Genomic DNA, 23,040 nt, shown 5'->3' on the forward strand with positions numbered 1-23,040 from the left:
CTCCTGTTTATTCCAGAGGTCATTTTACAGTATAGAAACTGTAAATCAGAGAGGTTTTCCTTGCAAAGGTACTTTTGACTCATTTCCTCCTCGTATTTAATGCAAAAATGCTAATTTGTAAACACACAAACCACTCCCAGCCTAGGAATAAGTAATTATTAGTTATTTCAGTCACCTCCTTTTCCTCTTTTACAGATCATTACTTATGAATTAGATATATCTGCACATAAAATACTTGGCATAACCAATCCCATCGTGGCAATTTTGGAGAAATTTCTGTGGCAGCTTTAGACCTGGGTGATATTTTCCTGTAATATCAGAATGCAGATGCTCAGTGTTTGTGTTTTTCACAAGTAGGATGGGGAAGGACAGGGAAGGCTGAGCCTGGACAACGTCCTGTGCTGCAATTTAAAGTTCCTCATGGCAAGGGGGGTGATTTTTTGCCTTTGTGGATATTTTTGTAAATTGTTTGTAAATGGATAGTGTTTTGCTTGTCTTTAAGCAGACTTGGGTCCAGGTGAGGGCAAGAACTCAGCAACCTGCAAGGTTACCTTGGACCACTGATCAAAACTAATTATAATCCACCTATTCCATGATTTGTGTCTTTTTTTTTTTTTTTTTTTTTTCTTCTTCTTTTTTTTTTTCTTTTTTTTTTTTTTTCCAATTTCCTGTTTACCTGGAATGAATTATTTCTCTTTTAATCTGAGAATAATGATCTTTCCCTGGTGCCTTGGTGGAGGGGGCTGGGGACGTTTCACTTCACGGGCTGCCAGTTTTAAAGGACAAAATATAAAACACTTGTGTATTTTGCTTTTAGCTGTGTAAAAACGCTTGCCATGAAAATAAAAAAGGCTCTTTCCTTCCACCGCTGGGAAGCTCCCTGTGCCACTGCGCTGACAGCTAAGCTATTATTTACTTTTCTGTAATAAAAATGCACTTCGGGCGGCTGCCGGGGAACACTCCCCTCACCCTCTCACTCGCCCAGGGATAACTTTTAGCTTGGTTTAGCCTCTGGGACGCCGGTGGGAGCCATTCCCCCGGACCGCCGCCCGTCTCCTCAGAGACCCGGAACTACAACTCCCAGCGCTCCCTTCGCTACCCCGCGTAGCGGATCGTCGGGCGTGGCCGCGGTGCATGCCGGGAGTTGTAGTCCCGTCGCACCGCGCTTGCGCGCCGCCCTTCTCGCCCCTCCTGTTGTCCACGTCGCCGCTCTTGCCCGCCTCGTCACGTGGGGCCACGCGCCCTCTTCCGCCTCTCAGCCGCGTCCCTATTGGCCCGGCCGCACGGGCGCGCGCGGGGCGGAACCCGGAAGCGGCGTCTCGAGACGGTTTCCTTGGCTACGCCAGAGGAGAGCAGAGGGGGCCGGGCCCTTCCGCCTGCTCCGGGAGCCGTGGCCGCCGCGCCGAGAGGGGCGGGATGGGCCGGGGCCGGGCCTGGGCCTAGCAGCAGCGGGCAGGCGGCCGCGGCCATGAGCGGAGCTGCGGGCTGCCAGGGGGGCGGCGGTGGTGGTGGTGGCGGCGAGCGGGGACCTCGCTGGAGGAGGCCGTGGAAGCTCCTGGCTCTTGGCCTGCTCTCCGCCTCCTCCGTGCTGGCGGCTGCCCCGGGAGCCGGAGCGATGAGCAAAGAGGAGAAGCGGCGGTTGGGGTGAGGAGGCCGGGCCGGGAGCGGGGAGGGGGTGGTAAACGGCGGGGGAGGCGCTGGGGGACGCTGGGGACCGGCGAAGCCCTGGGAGGCCCGAGCGGGGCTCGCGTGGAACTCGTCGCCCGCGGTGGCTTTGCCGTCCCCTGGCAGTGCTGGGGTGAGGGGGAACCCTGGTGCTCCCCAGCATTGGTCTGGGCTGGGCCTGACGCGTGTACCGTGCCCCTTGCCCGGCAGGACTCCGGGAACCTTTCCCCTGTCCTTTCCATCCCTAAGGCTCCTCTAGATGCGTGGCACCGATCTGTCACCGATTTCCGGTACCTGAAGGGGCTCCAGGGAAGCCGGAGAGGGACTGCTCACAAGGGCGTGGAGTGATAAGGGGGGGGATTGGTTTCAAGCTGAAAGAGGAGAGATTGAGATGAAACATTAGGAAGATGTTACTTCCTGTGAGGGTGGTGAGACACTGGCCCAGGCTGCCCGGAGAACCCATGGGTGCCCCATCCCTGGAAGTGTTCAAGGCCGGGCTGGATGAGGCTTGGGGCAGCCTCGTTTAGGGGGGTTGGAAATGGAGGAGCTTTATGGTCCCTTCCACCCAAACCATTCAGAGATTCTGTGTTTGAGGTGTGGGTGCCAGCACTGGGTTGGTATTTCAGATCAGGTCACTGTGGCTGTTGGGTTCCACTCCTTATCACAGGTGCCTGCAGAGTCAAACCCCTCTGGGAGAAACAGACTGGGAGATTAGAGCCAGTGGTTGCAGGTAATTGTGGGTAAAAGTGATCAAAGGTAAATGTGAATCCATAGGTGGTTGGTGTGATTGTGGCTGTGCTTTGGGAAGGTGTTTAGGAGTCATAAAAGAGATGTGTTCTTGCCTGGTTCCTGTACTTAAGGCAAGACACTTGGGTCCCCCAGGCGTGTGCATGTAAGAAGCTGATTGTCTTTTCACATGGCTCTGAGTTGAAGGGTAAAGATTCCAGTGATGGGTGGCACTGTGAGGAGCAGGAGTTCTGTGGAAAGGAGTCTGTCCTGCTCTCTGTGTTTCTGGGGCAGTTTCATCCTCATCCTCCTCTTCTGATTTGCTGGTCAGCTGCATGGAGTAATGATGCAAAAAGTGGAGACTTTCATGGCTGCTGATTTGTAGATATAAGTTGATATTTAACTCTGATTATAGTTACTGGTTTGTTCATCTTGTGGTACTCAGAGTACATAATGCTCTGTATGTTTTCTTCATGTGACTGTGTGTAAGGTGGTTTTGTGCTGACAGTTCTAAATTTTTTACATTTGTAACTTGCACTCACTGTATCCTCTGCTGCCCTGGAGACATCCAGGTCATGCCTTGCACATGTGTCTGGGGCACTGAGCTGGGTCAGTTCTTAATAATGGCTGAACAGGAGCCAGCAGTGTGCCCAGGTGGCCAAGAAGGCCAATGGCATCCTGGGCTGGCTCAGGAACAGTGTGGCCAGCAGGTCCAGGGAAGGGATTCTGCCCCTGTGCTCAGCCCTGGTGAGGCCACAGCTTGAGTCCTGTGTCCAGTTCTGGGCCCCTCAGCTCAGGAAGGAGATTGAGGTGCTGGAGCAGGTCCAAAGGAGGCAACTGGGCTGGTGAAGGGATCCAGCACAGATCCTGTGAGGAGAGGCTGAGGGAGCTGGGGGTGTTGAGGCTGGAGAAGAGGAGGCTCAGGGGAGACCTCATCACTCTCTCCAACTCCCTGAAAGGAGGTTGGAGCCAGGGGGGGGTTGGGCTCTTTTCCCAGGCAACTCTCAGCAAGACAAGAGGGCAGGGTCTCAAGTTGTGCCAGGGGAGGTTTAGGTTGGAGATTAGAAAGAATTTCTTTCTGGAGAGGGTGATCAGGCATTGGAATGGGCTGCCCAGGGAAGTAGTGGATTCTCCATGTCTGGAGATCTTTCCAAAGAGCCTGGATGTGGCACTGAGTGCCATGGGCTGGGAACTGCAGCGGGAGTGGATCAAGGGTTGGACTTGATGCTCTCAGAGCTCCTTTCCAACCCAGATGATTCTGTGATTCTGTGAATGGTTGGTAATCGGTGTGTTTGTTCAGCAATAAGATCGTGTCAGTCACATAATATCTTTCAGAAAATACCCCAGAAATGAAGTCACGTGTAGAGAAACAGAAGTTATAGCTCCATTGCTGAGAAGCATCACATGCTCAGGTGATCTGAACATGGCACTTGTGTTCCAGACCCTGGGGTTGTGGCTACTGCAGTGGATCCCAGAGCTGCAGACTGGATGTGGTCTGTGAATACCTGAAAAAAACCATCACATTCTGCTCCTTTGGCTTAATGCAATTCATGATTTAGAACTTAAATTTCTGACTCATTGAACTAAGTCAGATATTTAGAATACAGTTGTGGTGTTCTTGGCTCTTTTATGTTCAGTCTTATCAGCTGAAATTGTGAGTTATGTTGATGGGAGCTTAGAAATGAGTGTGCTCTTTGACCTTTCAGAGCTCCCAGTACAGCAGGGATGAGCAGTTGGAGGCAGGGCTGTCTCTGTAAAGCTGGAGAACTTGCATAGTAACAGTTCCCACCTCAACACACCAAATAAATGTACCTGCAAGGGGTTTCCTTGGCATTTGCTTGCCAAGGCTTTTAGTGGAAGGCAGAGGTGTGGCTCCTAATGTGGGACCCTTTTCTGGGTTTGATATTGGTGATTCCAGGCAGAACATAATTTTACTTCCCATTTTTTGCTGAGTGTTGAATATGTCCCATTGCTGGCTTTAATGTGTTGGTGATATTGGCAGCACAGGAGCTTGAGAGTCCCAGGTGCTTAATTTCATATTAGGTAAAGGAATAGTGTTTGCTTTCTGCAGTGAACTAAAGGGCATGAACTGGGAAAAATGATCATGCCATGTTTCATTTACTTGAGTAGAGTGTGTTAGGAGAGGACCTGTGACTGATACTCGGGTATTAAAGTGTTGTTTATTTTCCTGTTCTTAGATGGTCTGTCAAAGGCTAATGTGAGGTGAGTGACCACTAACATTTTTCTTTTTTTTTTTTAGAAACCAAGTGCTGGAAATGTTTGATCATGCATATAGCAATTACATGGTAAGCAAAATACCTGTTAGGTGAAATTTTAATTGATCTATTATTGCTGGGCTGGGAGAAGAAGCAACCTGCAGAACTAGAGAAACCATAGGAATGCAGGGGCAAAACCAAAGCTAAAATGGACAAAGGCATTTGTGTAACCTTTAAAAATAAACGAACAAATGTTAGTTACTTCCAGGAAGAGGAGTGTCAGAAGGGTTGTGACAACTTTCAGAACAGTAGCAAGGAATTGTTAGCAGTAGCTCTGTTAATCCAAAAGCCAGTTTACCTTGAAGAGTGTTCTTTTGAAACTGCAGACTCCTAAAAAAAACAACAAAAGGGAGCTTGAGAAGAGCTGTCTGTAGTCGTCAAGTTCTGTAGAACACAAACTGATCATATTTATTTTGAGGTTAAAAATTCTGTACACTGTTTCTGCTGCAGGAGGTTATGTGAGGTGCAGTTTGATGGCTCTTTTAGGAAGAAACAGTGTAGAATAAAAAGGAGATCCGGAACCATGTGTACACATCAGAGCTCTGGGGTGTGTGTGACTGCCATGTGACAGGGAGCTGTGTTTGCTGGGGTTGCTGCTGCTGTGAGCTGGGGTTTTCTCTGCAGGTATCTCCATGTGCTGTGTGTGCAAGCCATGCTGCACTTCAATCAGCTTGGAAATACCAACTTGGTTTAGCTGTGTTTAAGAGTAAAGAATTACTTAGAATGTGCTGCCTTTTCTCAAGTAATAATTCATTTCAGATACATTATTAGTAATAAACTCTGAGGAGAAACTGTAAAAGTAAAATAAATATATAAAAGATGTATTCTTGGTGACTTAAGCAGTCCTTTTATGTGCTCTCTGCAGAAACCTCTCTGTTCAGTTGCATCAGTTCTTTCAGGACAACTCACTGTCTCCTGACAGTATCTTACCACACGTCCCAGTTTCTCTGTTATGCTTTAACAGTTTTATACATGATACAAGACTAAAAGCCCATGAGTTACAAGTTTATGCAGTACACCAGTTACAGAACAAATGGATTGAAAAGCAAGCAAGAGGATTTGCAAACAGGGTACAACTTTTTTAACATTAGCTCTTGCTTTTAACACCAAAACAGCTGCTGGGTTCTTTTCATAATTTGTAACTAGTTACTTGGGATCACAAAAACCACTTGGCTTGGGTTTCCCATGGCTTCTGAAGGAAAAACTGTTATGTATTTTGCTAAATTGGATAAAAAGGATCAGTGCTTCCACTATTTGTTATGCAATAAAATGGAAACTGGTAGGTGTCTTGCTACACCTGAAACAGGAAAACTCAGAATGAGGAGGAAGAATGACTTCAGCTATACTGGAAACTTTGAAGCCAAAGTATATGTTTGCCATGTATGCTGGAGCACTAAACAAACAGAAATCTGAGCTGTTTGTTTAATGCTGAAGGAAAGATCAGGGTATCAGACCTGATTCTGACAGTAGGAGAATTAAGTATTTTTGCAGCTGCCTGTGAAACTGCCAGCTGAAAAGTTTTGGTTTTCTGTTCCTATTAATATGTTGTAGACTTGCTTGGCTAGAAGAAAAATCATATGTGAATGCAAGGGGGGAACTCCCCTGTCTTTTTTTATCAGTTGTTAACAAAAGCTTTGAGTAAAAAACTGATGGTTCCTTTTAGTACCCTAATGATATTTTGAATAATCAGATTTTTTTTTCTTTTTGACTGTCAGAAAGAATACAGGAAAATATCAGTCAGTTGTGGCTTGCAGCTGTAGTAGTGGTGCATCTGTGTTCATTACTCAAGCACTGTATTTACAGTCCTGACATGAGGAAGTAGGATCATCTGGTCAGTTAGAATGTGGAGAAATTCCAGAGTATCTGTTGAGCTCCATGTGTGTTGTAATTTCCAGAAATATGTTTCTTGTAACATTTGTGCCATCTTTTATACTTCATAGGTCTTGCCATCTTCCTTTGAGGTTACTTGAAAAGGGAGAAGTTACAAGCTGGGAAATCACTTGACCCCATAGACTTCCCTGGTCTAGACAGAGCTTAAGTGGACTTTTATTTTTCAGAAATTCTTCGTGTTCTTTAGGATTTTGTCAGCTGAGAAGTGCATTTTCTCCAGGATTTTTATCACCTTTTTTCCTCCAGAATTCAAGCCAGAGATCCCAGCTTTGACATTGCTTTTGTTGTGTACTTCTTTAATCTGAGACCTCTTACAAAGATGTAGATTCTGGCTTTTGTAGTTGAACTTCAGGAGAACAAAGAGTTGTGCAAAGACCAAAACACTTGGGAGGGTGGTAGACAGGGAAACAAACCTTCAGTTTCAAAAGAAGTTGCTGTAAGAGCTGTTTATTTATAGAAGAACGTTCCTCCTTTTCCCCTCATTTCACATTTGAATATAGATTTTTTTTTTTTTTTTTGTACCATATATTTGGAAAGACTTTTAAGGTGTTTACTTGCAGCAAGTGAACTTCTTTATCCTGCCACATGTTGGTTCTTCACTAAAAGTGACCTTGGAGAGCACAGTACAGCAGTTTCCTGATGGAATCAAAAGAGAGAAGCTCCATTCCAAATTGTTTGTATCTAACTAGTGTGGAGTGGCAAATTTAATTTATTTTTTTTTAATTAGATTCATCTTTCTTAATGTCACTGGCACCCTGAAAGTTTTTTTCAGCCCAACAACAAATTTCAAATTTCAGTTTTATTTGATACTTCATTTTGGTGGTAGCTTAAACCTCCAAAACTTCCAATGACTGGAGAGGAACAAGCATTTTATTCAGCACACTTGGCTTAGGCAGTGGTGCTACTCCTGTTATTTTCTGCCTGACTGACAAGAAATAATCTTACAGTCCAGTGTGGTTTGCAGAGTTCTTTTCTGAGAAACATGGAAAGTAACCATTGCTTTTCCAAAACAACCCTTAGCAATGTCTGTCTCTTTATAAGGAAAAAAAAACCATACTTGTAAAAGGCTCCTGGGTTTTTTTGTGTGTGAATGTTATCTTTTGTGTAGTGATTTACCAATTATTTTATTTTGTAGGTGATTTCCCATATCTGACACTGTGACCCTGAGTCACGTCCATTTGGAAATGTTTCCAGAAGGACTTAAGTCTAATCCTGACAGCTTCCCTATGGAATATCAGCCTCTTGATAATCCTGGTGTTAGTGCTAGGTCTTAGACCAATCTTTGGGATGGTAACTGCCTATCCCATGTACCTTGTTGCAGAAAAAACACTATTAGCCACTGGGTTAGGGGTTTTCTTATGTGCTGTCAGTTGTTCCAGGCTTCTCTGGGAGGCTGGAGAAAGTGGTCCTGTTGCTCTGTTCAGAGTTTAATCATTTCCAGCCACCACTGGAAGGAGGGGATTCTTCCCAGTGCATCTAATTCTGGGCTCCCCAGTACAAGAGAGAGATGGAGAAAGCCCAAGGAAGGGACTGGAGCATCTTGAGCAGAGGCAGAGGGCACAAACTGAAACATGAGAGATTCCCTCTGAACATCAGGAAACACTTTTTTTTTTTTAACTGGGAAGGTGACTGAGCACTGGTACAGGTTACCCAGTGGGATTCTGGTGTCTTCTTTTTTGAAGATACTCAAAAGTTGTCTGGACCCCATCCTGGGCTGTGGGTGGCACAGCTTGAGTGGAAGGGTTGGAGGAGATGACGTCTGGAGGGAGATTCCTTCCCACCTCAGAGTGTCCATGATAATTGTGCAGTTTTTCTGAAGGACAGGGTAGGTGGGCTTCGTTTGAAGAGGCTTTGAGGATTTGCTGAAATGGCTGTAAACATGTTTAACCTATTTCCTTGTTTTGTCTCCCAAAAGGAACATGCATATCCAGCTGATGAACTCATGCCTTTAACTTGTCGTGGACGAGTGCGGGGTCAGGAGCCAAGCCGAGGGGACGTGGATGATGCCTTGGGAAAGTTAGTGTTTGAAATGGTGACTGTCATGTAAACACCCAGGAGTCCTCAGTACAGCTGACAGCCCATAAAACGTCCTTCATTTGACCTCTCCACAAGCTCCTGTTTGTTGAAAGGTTCTATGGGTTCAGACAAAGCCATAATTTGTCTTGTATGTTCTCTGACGGGAGCTTAGGGGAAAAGAAAGCTCTGGTGGTGAACTTCTTGCAAGTGAGGCAGAAATACTTTAATTTCCTCTCATGATGTGAACTGATGTAAAATTCTACCTTAACTGGACAGAGAATTGACCAGTGAGTGAGTGAGATGCAAAGAGCTATTTTTTTTTTCCCAGCTGACACCATATTGGTAAATTTGATTATTAAGTAGGGGTTATAAGGTCAACTATTAGCTGCACACAACAGTAACTGCTATCCCTTATGCTGGCCTTAAGTGATATTTAAAATGCTTTTTACATTTTTATTAGTAGAAAACATAATCAAATGATTAACATGTGTGTGGTAGCCTGAGGCCTTTGCCAAAGTATATAATGTTACCTCTGATGTGGAAATTCTTCATATTTTTCCTTTTAAGATATCTTATAATACAGAATACTGATCCTTTGGCCAAACAGTCAAGCACAAAATTGACTTAATCTAGATGTGTTTGTAATGGATTATATTTTTTCCCACAAGCAATGTTGTCTGTGTGTGGGCTGTTTGTTTCTGGAGCAAACACTAATAAATAGTGTCAGTCTGGAGAGGAGAAGGCTCTGAGGAGGCCTCAATGCAGCTTTCCAGTGTCTGAAGGGGCTACAAGAAAGCTGGGGAGGGACTTTATAGGATGTCAGGTTGTACATGGGGGAATGGATTCAAATTAGAGGAGGGGAGATTTAGATGGGATGTTAGGAAAAATCTCTTCCCCGTGAGGGTGATGAGACCCTGGCACAGGTGTCCCAGAGAGGTGGTGGAAACCTCATCCCTGGAAGTTTTTAAGTCCAGGTTGGAGAAGGCTCTGAGCAACCTGAGCTGGTGGGAGGTGTCCCAACCAAATGGGCTTAAAAGACCCTCCCAACCCTGAAAATTCTGTGATTCTAATGTGTTAATGATTCTAATAGTGTTAATCAAAGCTGAAGTCTTTAAATACTAATTCTACTTCACTCAGTGATATTTAGCACATGATTTTGGTTATTTTTTTGTCATGTACTAAAGTTCCTTAGTCAAGAGATTCCTGTATAATAAACCTGCTGCCTTGGAGGTGTTGAGGGAGATGAATAAATAGTTGTTAAGTTCTTAATAAGTAGTTCACCTGCCACTTGCTGCTGCTGGATGGAACCAAGTGAAGCAGTGAACAGCAGATTCTTGACTTTCTTCATGCCATGTGCAATGTTAAAATCTGTAAAATGACATTGAAGTTTTGGCAGGCTGAAGAGCACTCGTCTGTTCCCTTGTTACTGGTGCAGAAGCTGATGCATACCTTCAGCTCCTGCTTACTTCCCTCTATTGTAGTTTTGTCTCTTCCACACAGAAATGTCATAACAAAATATCAGGATTTTCTTTAGCTTTTCAGCACTAATTTTAACACTGAGTTTGATTGCAATGAACTCGCTTTTCCTGAAGGAGATAATTGGAACAGTTTCTGGTAGGAGAAATTTAGCTTGGAATTATTTTTGATCTTCCTAAATCTTTTTTATTATTACGTGTAAGTCAAGATCCTTTATTTTTTTGAAAAAGAAAGAAAAAAAAAAAAGTGATTGGAAAAAGACCTTGAGCTGTTCTACTGGGTTTCTGAGTAGATTTGACTGGAGACTAAAAATTCATTTTGCATACAAGAAGTTTGGATTCTTTGGTGTGAAAATTTAATTTTATAGCTTGTTTCTGTCATCTTCTGCTCTGGTCACTAACAAAGGGAAGAAACTTAGTAGGGTATTCTGACTTTAAACACACTCTGTGCAGGTACTTTCCTAGCAGCCAGTGGTTTGTGAGAATTTAGTTTGTTAAGGTATTGGTTACTATTAAGAGCTATTTAATCTTGACACGTACAGGTTTATAGTAAACAAGTTTTAAATTTTGTTTTATAGGTTTTCACTGACCTTGATTGATACCTTGGACACTCTCGTGGTAAGTTTAATCTACTGATAAAACAAGAAAGTCTTCTGCTGCTCAGACTGACTTTTGGGTTCCTCTGTTGTTAAATTACATAGAAAAAAACACCCCAATCCTGCTTCACCTTTGATCTCTAGGCACCTGCTCAAAGTGATGCTTGTAATGTTTCATCTCTTTTTGAAAGACTTCAATCCTTAATAAACTACTTTTTCTTAGATTTCAATCCCTTTGACATAATTTTTTCTTCAAAAATGAACTTTGGAAATTAGGAATTTTTGGCCATTCACATCTCCAGGTAAACAAATCTGAGTAGTTTTGAAACTCCTTGCTGCACTGGTTTGGTGACTTGTGTACTTCTCTGATAATTTCTTTCTTATGATGTGCTGTGAGGTGACCCCGTGGCTCTTTGGCATTGGGGCTGAGAATACTGAAAATGTGGAGTCTGGAACCAGACACTCAGATGGATTATTTGGGGTTTATTTATTGGTTTGTTGTTTGAGAGCAGGATTAAACCTTGTGGCATTTAAGGGCATGTAAAGTAACAAAAGTGGATATCACAAAAACTCTTAAAGATTGACTGAGGCAAAGGAAAGTCAGTGTGGGGGGAGGAAAAAAAGTGTAGGAAATGTCTAAACCCTTCTTCAGGCACAAAAGAAAATTGCTGGAGGAAGAAAGCCACTGGGATGCTTTGCCAGGTTTAGGATGCAGCTCCTTAGTCCATGGACTGGAGGCTCTGCCAGCCCACGTAGTCCTTGTTGCACTGGACTCTGTGAAAATAAATCCCTGGGTTATAGTTTGGGTACATTCTCAGTGACTTTATTCTTTGCATACAGCTTTTATTCTCTTTTCTGTATCTCATTAGAAACAGAGTAATGGTGTTATCTGCTGGCACTGGATCAGGGTATGGAGGTCTGAAGTGTCAATCTAAGGCGTGTCAAATGCTTGCTTTGTTTTAATTCTGTGCACTTGTTCTCCCTCATATGACTGTGACTGTATTACCTGTGCTGGAACCTAACCACCTGGTCACATTTGTATTCCAGGTGCTAAATAAAACCAAAGAGTTTGAAGAGGCTGTAAAAAAAGTAATAAAGGATGTTAATTTAGATAACGACATAGTTGTATCTGTCTTTGAAACCAACATAAGAGTCCTTGGGTGAGTAACTTCTGTGTTTTCAGTACTAATTTAGTTTTTTTAGCTAAATGTCCCTAAAGCAGAGCTTCCTGTGCTGTCTCACCTCATTTAAAACAACTGTGCCTTTGTCACTTGACACAGAAAGCTCTTTGCCCTCAAAAGGTTTTCCAATGCTAGGCAGGAATTGCTGCAGTAGCACTCAGTCAAGTTCACCCCTTCAGGCTGCTGCAGGAACAGCTTCTTTTGATTTTTAAAAATTTGTCTGTTCTTAGGTAGAGTTGTTTCTCCTTAATGGGAACAGACTTGAAGATGACACTGTTCCATACAAGAAGAAATGCTTCCAAAATTCTGGCAGCTAACCCTGGTTGTAATTAGAGCTGCATCTGCTCAGCATTCCTGAAAACGAGGGCTGTGTTATGTACAGAGTCATCTGGATTGTACAGATTGCTCATTGCTCCTGAGATAAACACATTAAGATACATATCTTGAGATAAACTTATTAAAATGTGGATAATTTTTCTTGTATTTAGAGGTCTCCTGGGTGGGCATTCAGTGGCAATTATGCTGAAGGAGAAAGGTGATTTTATGCAGTGGTACAACGGGGAACTTCTGCACATGGCAAAGGAGCTGGGCTACAAGCTTTTACCTGCTTTTAACACCACTAGTGGTCTCCCTTACCCAAGAGTAAGTTCTCAGGTTTCTGCTTTTCAGAATATTTCTGTAAACAAAATTTTTTCTTGTGTTGTTTTTATTTCCATTTCTAAAATCAACTGTATATTTATTAAGTGAACAGCAAATCAAAAGCTGATAAATTGCTCAGCTGTAATACATGCTACCTAGTGTTTTTAAATATGGTTTTAGGCTTTCTGAATCCCTACTTTTCCAGCTGTTAAATTCTAATTTACATTGTTGTGGGTAAGTAGGACCAGCAGAAATCTTCCTATCTATAGGTAACACCAAGTAACTGAGGTGATTGATTGATTGATTGATTGATCTTCGTGGTCTGCATCCACATTTTTAAGAGGACAAGGGTTGCTGTGATCTAAAAATACTCAATGTAAAGACTTAAATCAAATTCACATCTTTTGTCAGTGATGGAAAAGTACTTCTTGTGCATGTCATCCACTGAATTTGCAAGTTGTGGCTTTGATTGGAAACTTCCCCATAAATTAAAAGTTTAGGCTCACTAAGTCAGCATTTTTCTAGTGAAAATATCTAATTCAGAGTGTTCAGTTTGACATTCATTTCTGCCAGAAGGCAGGAAGTTGTGCCCACAACAAAAGCAGGTCCCTCTAGCAGGTATTCCTTTGGAGCCAGGAGGAGTGAGGTATTTACAAATCTTAATTTTCACCAGCACTTGTGAAGCTCTGAGTTTCTGATTTGCTGATAAGTAAATTGCTAGAATTAGATTTTCAGGGTTGTTTTCTGCTCTTCAGGTATCCAGTGAATGAGGCAACAGCTGGCTGGGCCAGCCATGGTTTTGTAGGGTTAAGTATTTTGGGTACTTGTGGATAATTTTACCTGCATGTTTTGAGTTGTATGGTATGTGGTAAAGCAGAGCAAAACTATGAGCAAAACTGGGGGTGATTTTTAATTTTTCTTCTCTTTGTGAAAAGCAAGGGTTATATAGAGAGCTGTCATGAGAGAGTGAATTCTTTCAGCTTGTAAAAATAAAGATGTTGATCTTTTCTCTAGGTTAACTTAAAATTTGGTGTGAGGCATCCAGAGGCACGAACAGGGACAGAAACTGATACCTGCACAGCCTGTGCTGGGACCTTGATCCTTGAGTTTGCAGCTTTGAGCCGATTCACAGGAACATCCATATTTGAGGTTGGTTTTCCACTGGATTTTGTTCCATGGGATTAGGTATTAGTGTTCCATTTTGTTAATTTTGGAAAAACTGAGTTTATCAAATGGATAAACTTGGCTCTTCTGCACAAAATATTTGTGTGTCTTAAGATTTCTTGTATTTGCAAGCTTTTTTCTAAAAGTATTAATTTGCTTTTAAAACTGAAAGTAATTTTGTTTGAAAGCAGTTACAGGAATACAGAAGCAAACAAGATAAATATACTGCAGGCCAGTTAAAGGATAATACTTGCAAAACTTCAGGGCATGACTAGGAAGAAGAAAAGTGAGACACTTGTTCCTTAGAATGCAGATTAAGAAGAAAAAATCATACTCGTATGGTCCCCCTGCAGCTGTGCAGGATGTATCTAAGGGCATATGGTCAACAAGAAGCCAGTTGAAAATATTTGCAAGTATTCCTTGATATAATACCCAAAAACCTGTGTTTTTTTCTCAGATTAGAAGTCTTTGAAATCTTTCAGTATGGGCCTGGCAGCTGCTTGGAACTCTGTGGAAGCAGAGCTGGGTCTGTGTTGAGTGTTCTGGTAAAACTCAGAATTCTAAAATCCTGTAGAAGTTTTTGTCAATTCAGAGCCATTTTGTTGAGCAGATGTACACACATTCTTTATACACATAAGAAGTAACTTGTATACTAGCAGAAAGGGGCTGCTGCTCCACCTTGAGGTGTCTGAAGAGGCTCAGGAATAGTGATTCTGAGGATGGTTTTGGTTTTTTCTTTGTTGTTGTTTTTTTACTTAGCTTCCAGTCTCCTGAATTTTAGAGTGGGAAACTGGTGTGGAAGGACACGACTTGCCCAGGAGCACACTGTGTACTGGCAAACAGCACCTCAGACAAGCACCATCCTCTAACCAGCAAATCACTACCTGACCATCCTGCTGCCTCAGTTTTGTAGCTGCTAGATAAAAACCATCTATTACTTCCCAATTATTTCAGCTGACCAAAGAACAGCAGTCTCTAGTACTTGCTTCTCTATAACTTCCTTTACTGGATGGTTTTTGTTGTTGCAGGAATATGCACGGAAAGCTCTGGATTTCATCTGGGAGAAGAGGCAACGCAGCAGCAATTTAGTGGGTGTTACAATCAACATCCACACAGGAGACTGGGTCCGAAAAGGTGAGGGGTGTTCTGACTCTGAACGAGTGACTACAGCTGGGCTTGGGCAAGAAAAAAAAATCTTGGATGCTTTCCCTCTCCCCAACATACTGGATTATTTAAATCTCTGGATTGTTTAAAAATATTGATGGGACAGGCAAGTGGAGTTACATCCTTTTAGTGCTGGAGAAATGTAGCCTGACTTTACCCTGAAAATGAGTTTTGGTAGAGAAATTGGGTTTGTTTTATTCATTGCAAAGAAATTGTTCTCTGCTTCACTGTAAGACTGAAGGGGGATGCTTTGGGAGTAATTTTGAGGCATTCTACTAGAGAAGCATAGGAAAAATGTAAAAATGGTGGTGTGTGGCAGCCAGTAGTGATCTCTTTGTGTGTGCAAAGTGGAACAAAGTCTCCTGACAAAACTGTATATATATAAATTAGTGAATAAATCCCAAAGGACAGCAGAAATGAGTTGGTGAAGTAACTTGTATTTAAACCTTTCCAGGTGTCTAGTTTAAGCAGCTTGCATTTATTGTACAGTGAATGCTTCAAGAAGGGGATAAAACAGGGAAGAACTAGTACCTAAAAAATATTGTTTGCCCGGTATGAAAACAGATGCATGAAGTGGCATTTCAAATAGCTTAGGGACCACAGAGGTCTCTCCCTCTTTCATATTATGAAAACTCCTTTGCCAGTGTCTTTAGTGGTTTCAGCCAGCATCTTGAAATGAATGAGCAGAGTTCAGAAGTTCAGTCACAACTTGAACAACTTCATTGTGTACACAGACACCATCGTGTCTGTTCTGACACTAGAACACCATCTCTTAGTTCTAGTGATAAGAGGTTTTTCCTTTTACTGATAGAGCCTTTAAAATCAAAATGAAACCAAGTGAAAGTACCCAATAGCTACTTAAGAGTAACACCACCTTTTCATTTTCTCCTGTTTCTAGATAGTGGAGTCGGAGCAGGAATAGATTCATATTATGAATATTTATTAAAAGCTTATGTCTTGCTGGGTGATGACAGCTTCCTGGAACGATTTAACACGGTGAGTTAAGACCTTGTTAGGGTCTGTGCCTTCTTTAAGACAAGTTTAATTGTGCTGTCAGTCAGCTCTTAGCCTATGAAGAGCTAGAATCTCTGTGACTTCTGATGTGTTTAATGCCAGCTGGAGTTTTCACTAATCTTGGATGAAGTGTCACCTGAGGAGCTATTTTAACCCCATGCAATGAAAATCAGGATCTTCCAGACCTTTTCCTATGTTTCCAGCATGGGAAAAGCTATTTCAAATCACCTTGGAGAATGCAGTAGTAGAAATGCTTCTGTAAAATGGTGTAAGGGCCTCTTGTTACAAACCATGGCGTGATCTCTGTCTCTCCTGGAGCAATAAACAATATCTGAAAAGCAAAGTCCAGATCTTGCATTGTACTGCAGAGTCTGAGGCCCATTTAATGAAGCTGAAAAGCACACTTAGATTGCTAAATTAACCATTACTAAGCAACTTTGTCAGCATCATTATTCTTGCTTTTGAAAACGTTAATATCCAATAAAATCCTTTTATATCATCAAATTATATCATATAGCATGACTTTATATCATAAGCAGTGTTAAAACTGGAAACCTTTAGTATCTAAAGGCCTATTATGACACTTCAGACATCAGGAGAGCTTCATATTCATAACCTGCAGCCACCATTGTTTTATTTTGCCTCAGTAATTAATGTCTGTTAACTGGTTCCTATTGATTGGCTCACATGCTCATGATTGTACCTCTGTGCTCCAGAAAACATTTATCTTGGGGAGTATAAGGTTGGAAGCTGACAAGTGAGCCAGTGGGTTGTGAAGTTCTGAGCAATCAAGTCCAGCTGTTTTATTGTGTTTTTTTCTACCTCCTCTTCACTTTCTTCTCCTGTGATGCATTTGCTTTAGAGTTACCTTGTTCAGAGAAAGCCATTTCTGCTTTTTTAGTGTGGGCTTTAAGATTTAGCCAAAATAAGTGCACCTTAACTGTGATAGCTGCTTGTTCATCATGTGGCTGCTGAATATAGTTTGGTGTATGTGTGTGACTTGGAAAACATGATGTGTGTTGCACGTGTAACACTGTGGAGTTCTGCAGTAGTTATTGCTGCTCTTAGCTTCCAAAACTGGAAACTACTGTGCACTGCCAGATGTATTCATGAGGAGGAGTTTGGTTCTTCCATTGAAATCAAATGCCACACTCTGGTTTGTAGAATGTATTGATAATACTCCTGATTTTTCTGATGTTTGTCAGCACTACGATGCCATCATGAGGTACATCAGCCAACCACCCCTTCTTCTTGATGTTCATATCCATAAACCAATGCTAAATGCTAGGACCTGGATGGATTCCTTGCTAGCTTTCTTCCCTGGATTGCAGGTAAGGTTTAAAATCCCTGTGCAGGTGACTTCAAAATCTATTAAATGGACTGGATATGTAATTTACAAGTCAAGCTTAGTAACTGGGTTTTCAAAAATACTGAATGAGGATTTGTGTGCTCACTCCTCCTGTGACTTCAGTGCAGTATTCTGTGTGATCTGCTTCCTTCACTCATACTCATGAGAACACTCCAATTATGCTGCCTTTTCAGTAGTCTTTCTTCTTTGTGTGTCATTTACCTCTAACTAAGTCACATATCCACCACAGCTCTCTGTAAGTGACAGAAATCCTTATTCTGCATAGACAATGGTTTTTATGAGCTCACTGGTTTTCCTTATAAACTCTTACAAAATATCTACAGCTTACACTGAGAGGGGGCAATATTTACAGTTGGTATCTGCAGGAATTGTAGAAATGGGTCTGTAGCTTTACATGAAGACAGTGAGTGTGTCTAACTTTGAATATTACTCCTCTGCATGTTTTTTTTAATTAAAATTGAATTGGTTTTAATTTTATTATTGAATTTTAGGTGCTGAAGGGTGATATTAGACCTGCTATTGAAACTCATGAGATGCTGTATCAGGTTATAAAAAAGCATAACTTCCTTCCAGAGGTAAGGCAGTAATTCTTTGACCATATAAACTGATTCTTACCTCAGTTTGAGCCATCTCAGATATCCATTTGAAAGAATAGCAGGTGTGTGTGTCATTAAAGCCAGAGGCTCATTTCCACCATGTTCTGATGTGATTTACAGTTCTGCATGTATTACAACTCTGAGCTGAGTATGAAATACTCTTTCTGCACTGGTGCTGTAATCAGCACAGAGGAAGCTGCTGCTGTTAATAATTGCTTTGCTTTATATTTCAGCCTTTCAAAATTGACCTTGACTCATCTCAGTATAAAACATTTGTATAAGCACACGTAGCAGTAGCTTAATAGAACAGCTTTAGTGCTAAAGATCACAGTCATTAAGTCAAGGAAGGAAACTAAAGAGTGAATTGTTCTTAGAGGATGTTCTGAAAGTCTGCATAATGTCTTTGAAAGTAGATACATATCTGTAGATGTTTCAAGTGTAATCTTTGAACAAGTTAATTCTGCACAGAAAATCTTGTTTACCTGCTCAAGTGTGTCTTTATTCTGTGTATGTGTATATTCAGTCCATGAGAGCTTCTGACTCCCTCTGTAATTCTGACTTTCCCCTAGTGCAAGCTTATTTCTGTTAGAGAGCACTTTAAGTGACATTGCATCCACCTGATGTGGAAGCTGAGACCAAAGAATGTTCTCCAACCACTGGAATGATTTTTTTTTTCTTTTGAGTTCTATTAAAATGGTAAACAAAACCCAAACCAAAACAAAAAAAGGTGGCAAGAGCACTGGTTTAGGTTTTGGCCTCAGAAGTGCTAACTGGACAGAGGTCAGCCTCCTGAAACTCCTCCTCTGCTGTGTGCCTCAGCGGGTGTAACACAGTTAATGGAGGATTCAAACTAAACCTGGCTTTGGTTTTAATTCTTCCATTTATTTCTGTCCTTTTTCTTCCTCAGGCATTCACAACAGACTTCAGAGTTCACTGGGCTCAGCACCCCCTAAGGCCTGAATTTGCTGAGAGCACTTATTTCTTGTACAAGGTAAGGTCACTCTCATTGCTCTGACTTTTGGGCTCTTTGTCTAGCACCCAGGCTTTTGCTGGTGTTTTATTTCTTCACAGAATGAGCAGCACATCAGTAGCTTGTTTTATCTATTAGAGCCAGTTCTGTAAATAAACAAGATGAAAGTATTGGCTATCAAAAACTGTTTGAAGAATGTGTTTTTAAATGCCCAGAATTGGAAAGAAAAGTGTTAAGGCCCATATTTTTTAAGAGACTTTGGTGTTTCTGATCTCTCATAAAAGAGATCTTAGAAGTTTAAGGGCAAAAGCCACTTGTACTTTGCAAAGAAGAGCAATGCTTGAATGTCTTGTGTTTCTGTAAGTATTTCTGTGTGCTTATCTGCATAGCTGTATCAATTAATAAATCATCATGAGGAAAGAAAGCTGCTAATTGCACAGCAAGTCTAAGCACACCTGTGTGGGTTTTTTTGCTTTGTTTCTTTTCTAGGCTACTGGGGACCCTTACTATTTAGAAGTAGGAAAAACACTGATAGAAAACTTGAACAAGTATGCAAGAGTACCCTGTGGGTTTGCTGCAATGAAGGATGTTCGTACAGGAAGTCATGAGGACAGGTAAGCAGCTCTGTAATCATCTTTCTCATAAAATGATGATAGAAAAAATCTAATTACCCTGTTAAATAACCAAATTCATTGACTTTTTGGGTAGCTGTCTGCAGTTTGATATCCAAGTCTTACATTGCCTGTTTGTCATAGCCTGTAAACTGTTTCAGTAACTTTATAGTTTGTTATGTAAGAATATTTTTACCTTAATATTTAATATTTCATCATAATATTTCATGAATTTCATTTCTCAGAGCAATGCAGGAATTACTTTCAAACAAAACATTCTTCAAATCTAGGAGTCTGTAAAGAGGTTTGCTTGTTATTTCTAGATGCCATCTTGATGAACATGATGAATCATTTCCCTTCAGTTTCTTCCAAGTGAAATGAATGACATTGGAATTAAGTTCAGCAATTGTAGTCATGAAGACCTCAGAGATACAGCAATATTTGCAGGATTTGTTTTACTGATGTTCTAGAAAAAAGGGGATATTCCTACATGACATAGTTGTGTTGGTTTTGTTTTTTTTTTTCCATAGAATGGACTCTTTCTTTCTGGCTGAGATGTTTAAATACCTTTACCTGCTGTTTGCTGACAAGGAGGACATGATTTTTGACATTGAGGATTATATCTTCACTACTGAAGCTCATCTGTTACCACTCTGGCTTTCCACTACAAACCAAACCATCTCTAAAAAAAATACAGTAAGTAATAGCTCAGATCTAAATTAGTTTTAGTGGGGCTTGAAGCAGTTCCTTTTTTAATGAGAGGTAATGGAAAAAAATCAGGAAAAATCATAGTTGAAAGTACACCAGCTTCAACACTTTGTTTAAAATTAATGATTTCATTACATGCACAGTGACAGTCACATGAATGTGAATAACATTCCCATGATCGATTCTGCACCACCCAATCTTGAGAAGAAGCTGTGGAATATTAGCAGTATTTATACAGAGGTGGGGAATGAGCCTCTTTCTAAATTTGAAAATAACACACTATGATCTTTTAATCTTTATTTTCTGTTATTTTTTCCAAAATATTTGCAACAACATGCCTAAGTTTTTGTTGCTTGGCAAATTGAATTTTTTTTTGAGGAAGGAGACACAGCTTCTTTAGGCAACCTGTTCCAGTGTCTCCTCACCCTCACAGGAAAGAATTTCTTCCTCATGTCCAACCTAAATCTCCTCTCTTCGAGTTCTCAACCATTTCCCCTTGTCCTGTTGCTACACACCAGTGCCCAAAGCCCTCCCCCAGCTTTCTTGTAGCCCCTTCAGATATTGGAAGGTTGCTCTGAGCTCACCTGGGAGCCTCCTCTTCTCCAGGCTGAACAACCCCAATCCCTCAGCCTGGCTTCCCAGGGAGCTGCTCAGCCCTCTGAGCATTTCAGTGGCTCTGCTCTGGACACCTTCCAGGAGCTCTGTGTCCTTCTGATGTTGGGGACTCCAGAACTGGACACACAACTCCAGGGGGGTCTCACAAGAGCAGAGCAGAGGGGGAGAATCTCTTCCCTTGAGTAAATAGTGTCAACAAAATAAGTATGTTACTCTTTTAATAATTTATCTGAGGGGAAAAATTGGTAAGAAAAAATGGAATGTGAATTTATTTTCAATATAAATATCTGTGAGGGAGTTGGTAGCAGCAACTGAGCACCCTGTTTGTGTTTTTTTTCTCATGAACAGGAAAGGTCTTTTCTCACTGTGGTGAATGTTGCAGTAGTGCTTGCAAGACCTTATCTCCTAAGTGATGGCCCTACTGTTTGTCACACTAAGAACACACTAAGTGTTTATTTCAGTAAACTAAGCTACTTAATTTTTAATGAGCTGATATGTAGTGCAAACAGGGTTTCTTACAAGTTGATAAATAGTAAATAAATTTTTATAGGTAAGAAAACCAACTTGCTGGTTATCCAACCATTTTTTTGCAAAACTAAGACCAGGCTAAATATGGCTTTAAATGACTGTCCATGTTCTGTGTGGTTTCATGTGTTACAAGAGCCAGTTTGTGCAAATGTGAACTCTCGTCTTTTCTGAAAATGGAGATTGTTTGAATTCTGTGTAGCTTCATCCCTGCCCATTCAGCCTTGCAAGTCCTTATGGCTCCTGAGGAGGAGAATCTTTTATTTGTGTGTAAGGGTGCAATGTTCTTAGTGATACAAAACAAGAATTACCTAATGCCTGCAGCTGCTCCACTCAGGATAAAGGAAATACCAAATGAAATTGCAACTACTTCCTTTAGTTGCCCAGCACACAGAAACACAGGGACAGGAGCTATGTCACAAGTGGGCTTGAGAAATATTGTGTGCCAGTAAAGAATTAGCTGATCCTGCAAAACAGATGCTAGAAACTGTGGATGCAAGGTTGGTACCCTACAAATTAGAGCTCATGTTGTATTTCTGTGCCTAGAAAGGGGCTGTGTTACACTGGTTGTCATTGGGAGGTGTGTCAAGAGTGACATCCTCTTCATTCCTGGAAGCCCTGTGGCTGTGGGACACAGATTGCATTCAGCTGCTTTACATTCTGAGCACACAGAGTGCTTCATGGTAGCAAATCTGTTGATTTCCTTGGTATAAAAATCTAACTTGCATCTTTAATAGGTGATGTTTATCTTTTGTTTTAGACTACAGAATACACAGAGCTGGATGACAGTAACTTTGACTGGACCTGTCCAAACACCCAGATTCTTTTCCCAAATGACCCAATGTTTGCTCAGAGTATTCGTGAACCTCTGAAAAATGTGGTGGATAAGAGCTGTCCCAGGGGAATCTCCAGAGTGTAAGATGAAAATTTTCTCTTCTGTTAGTGTAGGGGTGAGTGGAAGGGGTCTGGTATGCACAGGAGAAATATGAGGTGGTGCTGGAGTTTGGCTGAATTCAGAGTCCTTTTGGAGTGGATGGCCACCCCAGGAAAAATCAGTTATGCTCTGGCATCAGCAGCAAGATTTAATTAATTTCCAGTAGCAATCAGCAAGCCTTTCAATGCAAAAGATGCTTAATGAGCCACATACTCGAGTGGGAATTGTGGCCCAGGTATTACAGGAAATATAAAGCTTGGGTTTGTAAAATTAATTTCTGGAGTCTCTTGAACAATTCTGCAACTCTTCTTTGTTATAATCAAGTCATGCTTTCATAACATCACCTGTTCTGAAGAATTTAGGGCAGTCTTTTAAAGCTTGGTAAGTTTATCCTTCTGACCACCCCTGATATCCACACTTCATGAGTAAAACAAACAGCAGCTCTATGAGGAAAACTGGTTTTAATCAGGCTTACAGTAATGGGGAGACCATTTAGGGATCAGAGATAGTATGTGGCAGTTTTATCAGCACTGTGTGCTTTTTGCACCATCATTGTTTTTATAACATCTACAACTTCTGAAAAAGATCGTTTGACTGGGAGTTGCATTGTAGCAAAGCTTGTACTCAACTTGGGGTGGTAGGAATAATGTGAGAGTTATGTTCTGAGAATAATCTGCTTTATAAAGCTTTGATCTCTTAATATGTTTTGGCAGAGAAGAGAGTTTGGGAAGTGGACCAAAGCCACCTTTGAGAGCCAGAGATTTCATGGCCAGTAATCCTGAACACCTGGAGATACTGAAGAAGATGGGAGTCAGCTTGATCCATCTGAAAGATGGAAGAGTACAATTAGTACAGCATGCAGTGCAAGTAAGGCCTGACAGTGCTACACCTGAAAACTTTACTGGA

General features: G+C 41.6%; 1 protein-coding gene across 1 annotated transcript in view; it reads left to right on the forward strand.

Moving 5' to 3' along the window:
* Positions 1-1,319: 1,319 nt before the first annotated feature.
* The window catches only part of EDEM3 (ER degradation enhancing alpha-mannosidase like protein 3), a 29,348-nt gene continuing 7,627 nt past the window's right edge, over positions 1,320-23,040 (forward strand). Inside the window, exons 1-16 of the mRNA XM_030455077.1 lie at positions 1,320-1,644; positions 4,652-4,697; positions 8,473-8,573; positions 10,627-10,666; positions 11,692-11,804; positions 12,314-12,467; positions 13,479-13,613; positions 14,657-14,762; positions 15,691-15,788; positions 17,012-17,137; positions 17,667-17,750; positions 18,679-18,762; positions 19,231-19,355; positions 19,883-20,048; positions 21,961-22,115; positions 22,848-23,001. Of these exons, the coding sequence (XP_030310937.1) occupies positions 1,469-1,644; positions 4,652-4,697; positions 8,473-8,573; positions 10,627-10,666; positions 11,692-11,804; positions 12,314-12,467; positions 13,479-13,613; positions 14,657-14,762; positions 15,691-15,788; positions 17,012-17,137; positions 17,667-17,750; positions 18,679-18,762; positions 19,231-19,355; positions 19,883-20,048; positions 21,961-22,115; positions 22,848-23,001 (1,863 nt within the window). The 5' untranslated portion in view covers positions 1,320-1,468. The remainder of the gene's footprint in view (positions 1,645-4,651; positions 4,698-8,472; positions 8,574-10,626; positions 10,667-11,691; positions 11,805-12,313; positions 12,468-13,478; positions 13,614-14,656; positions 14,763-15,690; positions 15,789-17,011; positions 17,138-17,666; positions 17,751-18,678; positions 18,763-19,230; positions 19,356-19,882; positions 20,049-21,960; positions 22,116-22,847; positions 23,002-23,040) is intronic.

Source organism: Calypte anna, chromosome 8 (genome assembly GCF_003957555.1).
Source record: "Calypte anna isolate BGI_N300 chromosome 8, bCalAnn1_v1.p, whole genome shotgun sequence".
NCBI lineage: Eukaryota > Metazoa > Chordata > Aves > Apodiformes > Trochilidae > Calypte > Calypte anna.